This window comes from Acinonyx jubatus, chromosome B1 (assembly GCF_027475565.1).
Source record: "Acinonyx jubatus isolate Ajub_Pintada_27869175 chromosome B1, VMU_Ajub_asm_v1.0, whole genome shotgun sequence".
Classification (NCBI taxonomy): domain Eukaryota; kingdom Metazoa; phylum Chordata; class Mammalia; order Carnivora; family Felidae; genus Acinonyx; species Acinonyx jubatus.
Window position 1 is genome coordinate 107,787,987 of NC_069382.1, and position 14,177 is coordinate 107,802,163.

The 14,177-nt window shown below is 37.0% G+C and overlaps 1 protein-coding gene and 1 pseudogene across 50 annotated transcripts in view; one reads left to right on the forward strand and one right to left on the reverse strand.

Moving 5' to 3' along the window:
• The window catches only part of ANK2 (ankyrin 2), a 674,296-nt gene that overhangs the window by 90,814 nt on the left and 569,305 nt on the right, over nt 1-14,177 (reverse strand). For 43 of the 50 annotated variants that reach the window (XM_053217027.1, XM_053217030.1, XM_053217029.1 and 40 more), the window contains 5 exons: nt 13,247-13,345; nt 12,535-12,633; nt 7,383-7,580; nt 2,034-2,132; nt 1,248-1,346 (listed from right to left, as the gene is read on the reverse strand). In XM_053217027.1, the coding sequence (XP_053073002.1) occupies nt 1,248-1,346; nt 2,034-2,132; nt 7,383-7,580; nt 12,535-12,633; nt 13,247-13,345 (594 nt within the window). The remainder of the gene's footprint in view (nt 1-1,247; nt 1,347-2,033; nt 2,133-7,382; nt 7,581-12,534; nt 12,634-13,246; nt 13,346-14,177) is intronic. The other 7 variants (XM_053217044.1, XM_053217046.1, XM_053217038.1 and 4 more) reach the window with 1 other exon arrangement.
• Nucleotides 13,152-13,364, forward strand: LOC113600996 (uncharacterized; annotated as a pseudogene).

Sequence of the window (14,177 nt, forward strand, 5' to 3'; positions counted from 1 at the left end):
TCATAGATACAGAGAACAAATTAATGGTTGCTAGAGGCAGGGGGTGGGGAGTTGGGAGAAACAAGTGAAAGGTATCACAGGGTAATAAACATTTTTTAAGTGAAATACAATGGATTTAAAGAGTACATGATATTGAATGTCCTGTGTTCAGTTATATCCTCTGTATTTAGAGGGTGAGGTCCTTCCCTCAAGGGTGAAGAAGAGGTGGTTAGAACATACCCAACCTTTTATCATGCGTCACCAATAAAAACACAGAGATTTAGAGGTATGTACTGCTAATAAAAATGTTGTACACGCACATTTAAAAGGGAAGCACTATTGCTATTCACAGGACGTAGTATAGGAAAATACTGTTGTGAGAAAGTGAAGCACTGATAAGCTAGTTTAGTTGTAGGGAAGTTATGAAGTGGTCGTCTGGCAACTTAGTTCAGATCACAATATAGAGACTCGAAAACAAGGAAAAGGATGACCAGGTGAGAGAACTCAAGAGAAGGATTTCATAGCATGGAATAAATGTCAGGTAGGAGACTGAATGATGACTGATAAAATTTTAGGTACAGTTAGTTGATATTAATGACTTATAGCGATGTAGAAGTTAGATCATTATACCATAGCCTTGAGAGCTTTGGCCCTGAGGCAGACTGTCTGAGTATGAATTCCAATTCTTCCAATATATACTCTGTGATCTTCGATAAGGTATTTAAATTCACAGTGTAAAATGGAGATAGGACTAGCATCTGACTATGAGGTTATTTAGGGATTAAATGATTTAATATAAATAAAGTCATATATAATGTATATGTGACCACAGCTTGCATTTAATAAATATTAGTTTAAAAATTTAAAAAAAAATGAAAGGCTCAGGGTCTAGGCTTCATGTCTACATTTCTTCATGTGGAAAGAGGGGGTGACAGGAAGGCAGACCAAGGCCTTGAAACAACATGAAGAATCAGCCAGAATATCAAAGTGTTCTAACAGGCTTTTATTGTATTCTGTGGTAAATTGTTAACTGGATATGAGCTACTTTAACTCTACAATAATAGTTCTGAAGCTAACCTACCTGGCTGTCAAAGGTTATGAGAATGAAAAGCCTCAAACAATTGTACAAAACTATATTGCTTATTCAAAATCACTTCAGAAGAACTAAAAAGAAAAAAGTACATTTGTAGCTATGGTGAGCTAGTGAAGTGTCCACAAGGCAGAAGCTTTCTGCTTATAGAAAATAAAAATGAGTACACATATTTTACCTTGGTTTTTGCGTTGACATTCGCACCCTGCTTCAGAAGAAAGTTGACCATTTTCACATTTCCATAGTGACAGGCCACAATTAAAGGAGTGTAACCAAGCTAAAATAAATAAACAAACAGACAAATAAATAAGTACTCTTAATGGTTAATACTCAAGGAGAGAGGGATTAGGTAGAATTTCAACTATGGTATGATGGGTAGAAATTCTATTCCACTGTGTAAGTATTACTTAGCAGATTATTGACACTTTCTGTGGATACAAATATGGACTGAAGCAGATCCCAGAGCACATGGAACTTCAGCAAAGGGAATTAGACACGTGTGTGACTTCATCTGACAAAGGCCCAAGAGAGACACAAATAACTGAATCTGAAAACAGAGATGAGAGATGGAGTCTGATAGCCGGATGTGGAAGAGATACATGAAAAATGTAGCTTAGGTGGGCTTGAAAAGTTTCATGGCATAGAGAAGGAAAAGCCAGTTTAAGACCAAGGGCTTGGAGGCAAGTAAGCACAGGAAGAAAACAGCAAAGTCACCTTGACTGGCGGAAGCAATAAGGGAGAGAGGGTGGACTTAAGCTAGCACTGTTTTAAAGGGTCCTGATATCACCATCTCCATTTAGACTTGATTCCAGCAAAACTGGAGAACCGTTATAGATTTGTGAGTCATAATTAATTCAAAATGGACTTTTGAGGAGAGGGGCTTGGACTTGGGTGACCTAAATGGGGGCTACTGGGAGTCATCCAGTTCAGAACCTGTCACACTATTCAAGGTGATTTGCTTTACCTTTGTGTGAGCATCCTGGTCAGCCCCATGCTTAGTAAGAATGTCAGCAACATTCACTTTATCTTCCTGGGCTGCAAGATGTAAAGATGTGAGTCCACTCTAGAGAGAGAAGGGAAGCAAATGGGTATATTTGGAAAAGAAAATATATTTCATCATCTATAATGTCATATCTATTTAAAAAATCCCAGAAAATTCACAGGGTCTCCCAGAACCTGCAACTTTTGATATCTAAGACAAACCCTCAAAGTTAATATGTCTTTCCATTTATGACATATTCTCTAAGTTAATCAACACTTTCAATAACAAATTACATTTTCTACATTTGGGTACTTATAATGTACTTAAATATTTATATTATATATGATGTATTTATATATTATAATGTGCTTAAAATAACTCAGCTAATAAGCTTCCAAACAACATTCATTTTTTTTTAACATTTATTTATTTTTGAGACAGGGTCACAGCACGAACGGGGGAGGGTCAGAGAGAGAGGGAGACACAGAATCTGAAACAGGCTCCAGGCTCTGAGCTGTCAGCACAGAGCCCGACATGGGGCTGGAACTCATGGACCGTGAGATCATGACCTGAGCTGAAGTCGGACACGTAACTGACTGAGCCACCCAGGCGCCCCAACATTCATTTCAAATCCATCTGTGCCACCTGCTGAAATTAGTTATTCCCTTAAATAGTCAATCAACCAACTTCTACTTTATAACTGTAGCAATAATCTGTATTTTCATCAATAAAATATCATCTCAATGTAAAAAGTGTACAAGGTTACAGGAAATGAGTTGAGAACAGTTTTCTCCAGTACCCAAGGATAGTATACAATCTTGGAGTTTCCTCTAAATACTAAATAAAAAGTGATCCCATCATTTATTTTTAAAAATTTTTTTTTGTGTTTATTTCTGAGACAGAGAGAGACAGAGCATGAGAGGGAGAGGGGCAGAGAGAGAGGGAGACCCAGAATCGGAAGCAGGCTCCAGGCTCCGAGCTGTCAGCACAGAGCCTGACGCGGGACTCGAACCCACAGACTGTGAGATCATGACCTGAGCTGAAGTCGGACGCTCAACCGACTGAGCCACCCAGGCACCCCGTGACCCCATCATTTATATACAGCACCATAAATCGGCCAGCTTTATGTAAAATGTTTGGCATATACACATCAAGTAAATATTTTGATTATTTGTATATGCAATTAAAGTACAGTTATGAATTAATACAAGATGAAAGAAGAGGGAAAAACTGGTTTATTAAGTCAATGCCACAATCTGGCAGCCTCACTACACGTGCAAGTAGTTTCTAACAAACAAAACTGACATTAAAAGAATCCCTTTAAATCCTAAATCATTTGTGTATTTAATGGTTATTTTCTGACTACCTTTCATATGCCATGAAGTGTTGTAGGTATTTGAATATATCAGTGAACAAAAGTTTCTTCCCTGTATGCTAGTTAGCAGTATATTCATTCCATGTTTCTCTCCCCCTACTATTGCTCAAATACCTGGGATATGCATCCTCTTCCTGTACATCCTGCAGCTGTATACTGAGGTAGTTTCTTTATGTTCTGAGTTGTCAGCCCCCATCCATCTGCCCACCCCTACTCCCACCCCCACCTCCACTTTCCCAATTCACATCCAATTAGAATCGACCAGCCCCCCCTGACCATGGATTTGCAGTCAGGTTAGGTTGAGACAGCTAAGCCATGTTCTTGAAAATTCATGATCTCTAGCCAGGGAATACTCCTAGAAATGGACAAGTCCTCTGACCTTTAAAAAACAAAATTAAAAAAATAAATGTACAGAGAGAAAAACATTCTCCAACTAGAGAGAAGTTTTTTTATTTGAGGCCTGGGGCTTTGAAATCCTTATAGTTTTGGCTGAGCTCAGCTTTGAGTTCTATAAACCATCAGGATGAGATGGAAGATAGACCTTTTGCATTAAAATGTGCTCACTTCTTGGGGTGCCTGGTGGCCCAGTTGGGTAAGCATCCAACTCTTAATTTTGTGATTTCACATTTGGGGAGTTTAAACCTCATGTAGGGCTCTGCCCTGACAGTGTGGAGCCTGCTTGGGATTCTCTGTCTCTCCCTTTTTCTCTGTTTCTCCTCCATTTCCACTCTCGCTCTTTCTCTCTTTCAAAATAAATAAACTTTGAAAAAAAAAAAGGACTTTTTTTTAAGTTTTTCTCAAAATAAATAAATAAACTGAAAAAAGAGGACTTTTTTTTAAAGTTTGTTTGTTTTGAGAGAGAGAGAGAAAGGGTGAGTTGGGGAGGGGCAGAGAAAGCCAGGGAAACAGAGAATCCTAAGCAGGCTCCCCACTGTCAGCACAGAGCCCGATGCGGGGCTTGAACTCATGAACCATGAGACCATGACCTGAGCAGAAATCAAGAGTCAGATGCTTAACTGACTGAGCCATCCAGGTGCCCCAAAACGTCCTTCTAAACAAATACTATACAGTCCTAAAGTATGAACAACATGAATATAAGGACAAAACAGAAGATTCTTCCTCATTTTGAGTTTCTTCATATGAAAACAGCAAACATAAAAATATTTCTCTTTATGGACACAATTGGCCTTTTAAAATGTCATTGAAGTGACTATGAAGGGAAATGATCATTAACTATCTCAAAGATATTTTAAATGGCATGTCAAATGTATCTGCTGTTTTCTATACTATTTGCAGAATAGATTTTCTACAATATAAGATTGCAAACTAACAGCCAAGATGAGAATCCTCTACACTTTTTTATGATAAAATTGCATACCTAAATCAAATTATGAAAACTTTTCTAATAAATCAAGAAAATAGAAGATGTTGAAGGACTTCTTTTCAAAAAGAGGAACTTATTTCCTGAAATGCACTAGTGGACTCTACAACTGTTTTTTCATTATCACATGGTGACTGGATAAGAAATGTAATATAATTTCTATATTTTAGTTCTTATTGAGAAGTAATCATTTGGAGAGTATGAAATTATTGATTGCAGTTGGTCTTGAATAGCAAAAGAATATATGCATGTTTCAAAGGCTTTAGAAAAATGTATTATTGGCTTTGCTTTTTACCTGCAGTTGCATTAGCTCATTATAATACCAACCAAAGGGTAAGGTTATATTTTTATAGATAGATTCTATATATTGTATTATTATTAAGATATATATAAGCGTATTCCCTAAAGTTTTATTCTAGTGACAAATACATCATACCTTCATTTAGGACAGCACTCAAATCTAATATTGAAATCACTGTTATGAAGATAACATAATTAGTTTGTGGTTCAAAATTGAAAATATTTCTTCACTGTGAAGTATGCAACTCAAAAATATTCATAAATATTCACTGACTGTGACTGATAAAACTCCCTCAAAGGAAGTAATATGTTTAGAGGAATACTATCAGAGAGTACATAGTTAACTGATTCCAGATATGAGTACACCATTTTTACAAATTAAAAATAGCAGTATCAGAAGCATTGCATGATCAGTTTCATGAAATGCCTAGAATTTCATTCTACTCAAAATTTTGCTTGATTTGTTTATGGATTTCTTGTGTTTATTTTCAAATGCATATTTGTTTTTAATGGACAATAAAAACTCTCTGCCCTCTTCATATACTGATGTTAAATGAAGTATTCTACCATTGGTCTCATAGTGAGAATATCCCCAGTAGGTAAATGACCACCTGAATGGCATGGTTTAGATGACCACAAGGAAATCCATGCCCCAGACTGTAATGACAGCTGATATATTGAATGTAAGGCTTAATCATGTTCATTCATGCTAAAATATAAATAAATATCTTTTGGAGAGCCAACTCTATAATTATTTCTGACTATAAAAAAGGATCTGTGAGGACTTTAGATAGAGAACAGAGAAGTGTATAAGGGTAAGGGATTTACTGGAGCATTTCTGAGTGATAAAGACACAGAAACGGACTCTAGAGGCATTCAAGACAACTGTCTTTTTCATAGTTATTTCTAAAGGACATAATGCTACATAACGTATTGATAAATGCTATTAAGACCAATTTACAACTGAGTCTCCAAAAGCATTAATTAGCTCAACGGTGAGATGTAGAAAACACTGTATTTGTGCGTTTGTGAAAAATCCTAAGAAACTTAATTTTCACTAAACCTATAACTTGTCTTACGTAAAGCATTAAGAGATCTAAATGATGAGCTAACTTGGGGCACCTGGGTGGCTCAGTCCGTTAAATGTCTGATTCTTGATTTCAGCTCAGGTCATGATCTCACAGTTCGTGGGTTCAGAGCCCTGCATCAGGCTCTGTGCTGTGTCAACACGGAACCTGCTTGGAATTTGTTCTCTCTCTCTCAAATAAATAAATAAACTTTAAAAAAGTAAAAATAAATATATAAATGATGAACTGACTTATAAACATAGGCTTCAACTTTTAGTTTCTCAGCAGCTGGCTCCAGGGGAGTATATGTAAGTATAATGTTTTACTATACATTAAATAGATAGGTAGGTAGGTATGCAGGCAGGTAGGTAGGTTGAGTTATACATATATATATAGAGAGAAAGAGGGAGATGTATAGACAGACATGTACTTGTAAAGTCCAAATATTTTCATATTTGAAGAATATCTTTTCCTCTTCTTCCTAACTGTTGCTCTATTACAGTTAATGTGCTTGTCCTCAGGAGCCATTTTCTGGAGAAAGGCTTAAACGACTGCAGTTCTTTATTAAAAACACTAATTCCCTGGCCACCACCACCACAACTACTCAAGCTAGGCTGAAGTTGGCTATACAGACTTCTAGCGAGTTCCTTGTCCCCACCCCCCAACCTCTCAGGTGCCTCTGATGCTCAATCAGGCTCCAGAATGGCTTGGGTAGTGGCCATGGACCAACAGCTTAGAAGCAGTTGTTTGGGCCAGATCCCAGAGAACTGTCACCTCTCTCTGTATCCCTCACTCTTACTGTCTCTCTCTGAAATTTGGGATTATGACCGGCAGGTACTATGGCAATCTGGATTGACTTCTTAAACTGAAGTGATGTTACCTCTTCGGAGCTATGGGGTCATCACTTTGCTCACAAAACACAGAGAAGCAGAGAAAGTAGATCTGCAGAAACAGGTAAATGAAACTGACTCACAGGAAAAAGTCAAGATTCAGAAATGTAGCCATATAGGCAGAGAGTCCGCTTCTTGCTTCCTTGTGGTTTCTTGTTCATCGGAAGACTCGACTGTTACTGTCCTTGAATTCTATAAGATATCTCTATTTCCTTTTAATATATCCCCCATTTTTTGGTTACACGTTATCTTTGATTGGTTTCTCTTTACACTCATCTGAGAGACTCTTGGCTAAAACAAGAGGCAAAAACAGAATACCTTAGTTGACATGTGAATATTGGCTCCCTTATCCAGAAGCAAGGTGACCATATCCGTGTGCCCCTCCTGTGAGGCCAGATGGAGTGGGGTTACTCCTTGCTTTGTTACAATGTTAGTCTCCGCTCCATAGTTCAGGAGTGTGGAAGCGATCTGCATTTGATTCTTCTTGGCAGCAATATGTAAAGGAGTATAGCCATTCTATAAACAAAAAACAAAAAAACAAAAACACAAAAACAAAAACATATATACATTGTAAGTTTGACACTTGCCTTAATATATATCTTTGCATATATATTCAAGTAGGAATATATATTCAATAGGAAATAAGAATCTCTAATCAATAGAAAAGTTAAAAAGTGAGTTTACAGTAGATCTAGATTCTTACCCATTAAAGTTCCCATCCAACAACACCCACTCGTATCTTTACAACCAACATCAAAAGGCACCCATTCTACTGTAAGACAGGTATAGGTACAAAAACCCCAAAGCTTAACATCTCTTTTTATAAGATAGGTTGTCTCCTGCAGAGCAACATAAAATAAGCCAGGTTCCTCTTCCCTATGACTGTCCTTTAAATACCTGGAGATGGTTTTCATGTCTCCCTTTACTCTTCTTTCCCAGGTTAAACTTCCCCAGTCCTTCAACTATTCCTGATAGAAGCCCCATCTCCAGACCTCTCCATTAAGGAGGATCTGTTCTGGACTGATTTTAGTTTGTCAACACTGGTCTTGAACTGTGCTACCCAGAACTGAATGCTATGCTTCGGATACAGTTTTAATAGTACAGAATAAAATGGAATTTTATATTGTATATTTTATATTGTATATTTGTTATAACACTCCTGCGACTATGCTTCTAGCTGGATTGTACTTTTTACTTATTCAATAGCTATTTAGTAAGTAGCTAGCACATGCCACGCAGAGTGTGAGGATATAAAGGTGGACAAGATACAATCCCTGTCTTTAAGCGGTTGCATTCTAATGGAAAAGATATTTAAAAAAAACAAAACTAGCTTATATTAATCCTGTGGCCAGGTAAAATCCTAGATCTCCCATTGCCTCTATAACCTGTGAGCTCAAAAATAGACATATGAGGCTACTAGTTTTATGTGGGAGTTTGTAGAGAGGACCAGAGGAATTCAGACTTTGCTGACAAGAGCTACACCTTACACCCTATACTTGGTTAAAAGAAACAACAAACAGACCCATGGAACAAATGTAAGTCTGGAACCTATATTGTTCCCTTTCCTTTTCTTTTTTCAAAGGTAGAACTTTCTTTTTCTGGTAGAATTTTCCATGAAAAATGTGTAATAGAAACTAAAAATGGTGGTTTTTGACATTAACTGTGTTATAACGAAGGTAAAGGCCACATAACGATCAATTGCTTCTTGTGAGTTTATCATAAGAGGTCATTTTAGGTTATGTTATTTCCTGAAGCCTAACTGCAAAGGGAACCAAAAAATAAAAAGTAGTTTTCAGAATTTAAATGTCTTTATATGCCATCATCGAATCTTGTTCCTCAACGTCCTATGTTATCTACCTACTCTGCCCCCCATTTCTCCGAGTAAAAGTAGGCCTCTTTCAGTTCAAATAAATGATATTTCCCTTTCAGCTGCTGAGGAAATCTGGCAACTCTCCTTAGAAGCCTTTTCATGATATTATCGTAGGTCCCAGATGCTTCAGGTGTTCTAGAACACTGCACTTAGAACCAAGAGCTCCTTTAAAGGACACATAAATTTTTATGGACCATATAAGTTTAGTTCCTCAACGTCCTATGTTATCTACCTACTCTGCCCCCCATTTCTCCGAGTAAAAGTAGGCCTCTTTCAGTTCAAATAAATGATATTTCCCTTTCAGCTGCTGAGGAAATCTGGCAACTCTCCTTAGAAGCCTTTTCATGATATTATCGTAGGTCCCAGATGCTTCAGGTGTTCTAGAACACTGCACTTAGAACCAAGAGCTCCTTTAAAGGACACATAAATTTTTATGGACCATATAAGTTTAGTATTTTTTTTGCCACTGTAGTGTATTTTCTTCCATCCAAACATCTCCCATCCCTGCACATAGGCTCTACGCAAATTAGATGAATTATCAGAATAAATTTACCAAGGTTAGGAAGTCAGAGACTTATGTGGATGAGAACAGCAGGTTTTATCAAAACAACATAAGAGATCATCAAAGAGAGTGTCAATTTTGACAATATAAGAGATCTGACTGTCCAGTAGATACTTGACCTAAAAGATCTGAAGAGCCCTCATACTTCATGTACAGTGACATTTTTTGGAATCAAATAACTAAAAAAAAAAAATCCAATAAAAACTAAGAAAAGCTCTGGGCTCTGGTAGAAAGAAGCAAACAGATTCTAAGGCCCAAGAGATTATGTCTGTGGCTGGGACAGGTGGTTGCAGTGAATAGTCAAAAGTGGGGATGGGAGGGGTGCCTGTGTGGCTCAGTCGGTTAAGCTCCGACTTCAGCTCAGGTGATGATCTCATGGTTCATGGGTTTGAGCCCCACGTCGGGCTCTGTGCTGACGGCTCAGAACCTGGAGCCTGTTTCAGCTTCTGTGTCTCCCTCTCTCTCTCTGTTCCTCCCCCGCTCATGCTTACTCTCTCTCTCTCTCTCTCAGCTTCTGTGTCTCCCTCTCTCTCTCTGTTCCTCTTTTTGGAGTAGTCCCAGAGGACTCATGCTCATTGACAGGCTGGGGTGGATGAGTGGAAGATACCACAGGAGTCTCCTGAACACCCATCCTACTGTGAACTCCGGAGCAGAGGATTGCTCTACCTGGTCTTCTGGACTCCATGCATGTGGCTAAGACCATACACCATAGAGGCTAGAGATCAGGGATATATTTGTCTCTCTGGCAAAACCATACAGATTATTTTATAATTTAGATCTTCTTTCCCAAGTAGATTGAGAGTCTCTTGTGGGAGGAGAACAATGTTTTACCACAATCCTTTCTTTATACATAGGAAGAGTTAAAGAATTATTGGGTATTGATGAAATCTTTCATATCTATGTTGATAATGGCCAGCCTGGAAAGTTCATGAAAAAAATACTGGCATGTTAAGTGAGCAGATATTTTTTATTCCATTGAAATAGTTTCTTAGCCTTCATTCTTTCATTTAAATGTATTGAGAACCCACATAATACTGTATGAAGTAATTCAGGAATATGTAAATGAATATTACATAATTACTGTCCTCAAGTATTTATAATCTAGCAGGAAGAAAGACATCAAATAAATACAGAATTGATGAGATTACTAAGAAAAGAGTATCAAGGAATAAGAATGATAAGCATAATTATCAATATTTGTCCTCCTTTTTTGATAGTTTAAGTATTTTATTGTTAGTGTCTATTTGTACCAATAAAATATGCATACATATGTAATGTATAAATATATATGTAGACATATGTGTAGTTATATGTACAAAGTTGTGTATATTTATATGTAACATACTTTTTTATGAAATATATAATATTATACAGAGTATACTTTTTATATAATGTATCCCATTTTATTATATATGTATAACTATGTAATTTAAATAGACATGTGAGTACACATTTGTATAATAGAAGTAGACTAATTCTCTCTCTACTGCTTTGGGACACAGTGGACCTAGTGGTTGGTTAAGAGTGCTGGTTCTAGGGGCGCCTGGGTGCCTTAGTCGGTTGGGCGTCTGACTCTTAATCTTGGGGTTGTGAGTTTGAGGCCCATGATGGGTGTAGAGATTACCTAAATAAATAAATAAATAAATAAATAAATAAATAAATAAACTTAAAAAAAAAGAGTGCTGGTTCTAAAGTCAAATTGCTTGAGGCCAAATATTAGCTCCATTGCTTTTTAGTCATGTGACTTTGAACAAATTAACCTATTCAAATATCACTTCTTTATTTGTAAAATAGAAATTATTATGACACCAATCTCAAAGGATTATTATGAATTTAAATGAGATATTGCATGTAAAGTGGTAGGCACAGTGCTTGGCTAATAAACGGTAGTTGCGCTGTTTTATTATGTCATCTAACATTACATGACTATTTTCCTAACAAAATAAATACTTTTTCTTTTTAAATAAATCCTAATATGTCCTCAGTACATGTTTGCCGAATGAATTAATGAAAGGTACAATGATTACTTTATGTATCATATGACATTCATGTGTATTTTCAGTGTAAATAAGGGACAGCTCCAATGGCGAAAGATGCCCTATCCATAGGTACAAGTCTTAGTTGGGACCATCTCAGAAATTGGTGCTACATGTACACCAAAAAGGAATTCCTAGCCTAGGGACTTAAAAGGATGTATGTTATAGTTGACATGGATGAACTATTTAAAGAAAAAGAAATAAAGAGTCTTACATATACTACAATGAAAAAATTGAAGTCTAAAGGAATGAACAATTCAAAGGTTATGTTATAGGAGAACACGCTGTTTACAGGGGAAAAGAAAAAACCTATCTACCTTTATGAGGTTTCATTTCTCAGAATTCAAAACTTCAGTCTCTAAAACAGAGTGTTGGCAATAAAAGTCATCTCTATTGGTTCGTAGGCACATCCCCTTAATCTATACTGACTGGTAAAAAATCTTAAACGACTTTGTGGAAGCATCTGGTAGAAAATTTTTTAAAAAGTCAATATCAAAAGCTACTATCACTAGAACTACTTGCAATTATACGATAGCATGTGTTTAAAAAAAATTCCCTGCAACAACATGGATGCAGGTAGAGAGTGTTATGCTAAGTGAAATCAAAGACAAATAACATATGATTCCACTCATGTGTGGAATTTAAGAAATAAAACAACCAAAGGAAAAAAGGGAGAGAGAGAGAGAGAGAGAGAGAGAGAGAGAGAGAGAGAGAGAGAAACCAAGAAACAGACTCTTAACTATGGAAAACAAACTGATGGTCACCAGAGGGGAGATGGGTGAGGGATGGGTGAAACAGGTGATGGGCATTAAGGAGGGTGCTAGTCATGATGAGCACTGGGTGATTTATGGAATTATTGAATCACTATATTGTACACATGAAACCAATATAACACTGTACATTAACTATATTGGAATTAAAATTTAAAAAAATAAAAATTCCCACGTGCGGTCAGATTATAGTTATACCCTGTATCTGTAAACCCTTGTCTGTGGTCCTCACCTTCGCAGTGGCATGAGGGGAAGCACCCTTCTCCAGTAACAGCAGTGCCACCTTCTGGTTGTCATAATGAGCAGCAACATGGAGTGGGGTAAGGCCATTCTGTAAAGGGTGTGTTTAAATTCAGCATTAATAAATTAGCGTTAGCTGCCCTGAAGCTACCAAAATGCATGGAAACCGATGTATATTAAGTCTGTGTTAATTAATTAATACGGTCAATAAAAAAATCAAATAAATGCCTAATGGTTTTCATATTAGAAACTTAGCTAAAACTGAAAACGCTTGGTTGAGCTTAAATTAGCACAGGTTATCTTGATATCCACCATAAAAAGAAGTCTAAAATGCTATGCAAGAATTACTACGTTAACATTGCAAGGGCTCTTCTAAATTTAGAGATGTTCTGGGCCCTGTTGTGACAAAAACATACATTGGAGGCACAGCTTTAAATGCCTTCTAAATTGGTGTGTATGTGGACAGGTCACGGACAGAGAGCCATCATGTCTATTTGGCATAGTTTCATCAGTTGCTTTCATGTTCCTTTCAGGAGAGTGGGAAAAATATCCTGAAGCACAGATCTCCAAAGCTTCCAACTTGACTGAGTTATAAAAATGTCACATATTAGCTTTGCGCAGTGGCAGTATCGTAGCCAATGAGGTTTATCCGAGGCGCGATTATTGCTAATTGAAAAATGTCACGTATTAGTAAAAACCTTTACCTTCCCTGCAGAATCTGCGGCAGCACGGCGTTGCAAGAGGAGTTTTGCCACATCCAGGCTTCCATACTTGGCTGCTACATGCAGGGGAGTGAAACCTTTCTGGAATGTGAAGAACAAAAGTAAAATGTAATATTTATTTTTGTGACTCCTAACAAAACTTGTTTTATTTGCTAACATATTAAGCAAACTATATTGGGTCTCTCTATTTGGGAGAAATAATGAGAAACATTAAATCTGTGAGCCACAAACAAGGACTAGAAAAAAAGAAGGAAATTTAATGCACAAGAGTTTGACTTAATAGACTGAACAAAACAAATTTTATTTTGAGGGCTTAGAAATTGACATTTGACTTTATGGGGTTGGGATTTAAAAGCTACCAGTGTCCCTAAAATGGCTCTCGTTAGTGAGTTGGGCAGGATGTGGAGGGGAGCTTGGCTTTTTCTTGTCTCTAAAATTAATAGGACTGAGACAATAGCTGCCTTCTCTTTATAATACCTGAATTCCAAATTTCTTCATTTAAATTTTAGGATATTTCAGCAGCAATGGTAAAAAAAAATATTATTATTGTGATTCAGTTGATTTGTATCTTCTGCAGAAATAGCAGGATAAATGGCTGACAGAGAAAAAAAATGCTCACTACTAAAAAGCACCTCCCATCCTGTTATCCCCTTTCCCAGAAGACCTGCGCTGTATAAAAGACCAATTCCTTTTGTAAAATACACTTCTACTTCTGGCACAATGTTGAGCTGATTGACATCAGACTTTTAAACCCACCACAGTGTAAAGCTTTTTTAAAAGAATGCTCTCTTACCCATGTTTATAGATTCAATGACTTATGTGCCTGACTAATGCCATTCTCTGTAATTAGCAGTGTGTTACAAAAACAGCCAAGTCGCTGGGCTCAGATCTCAAGGATGGCACAGTTCCTACA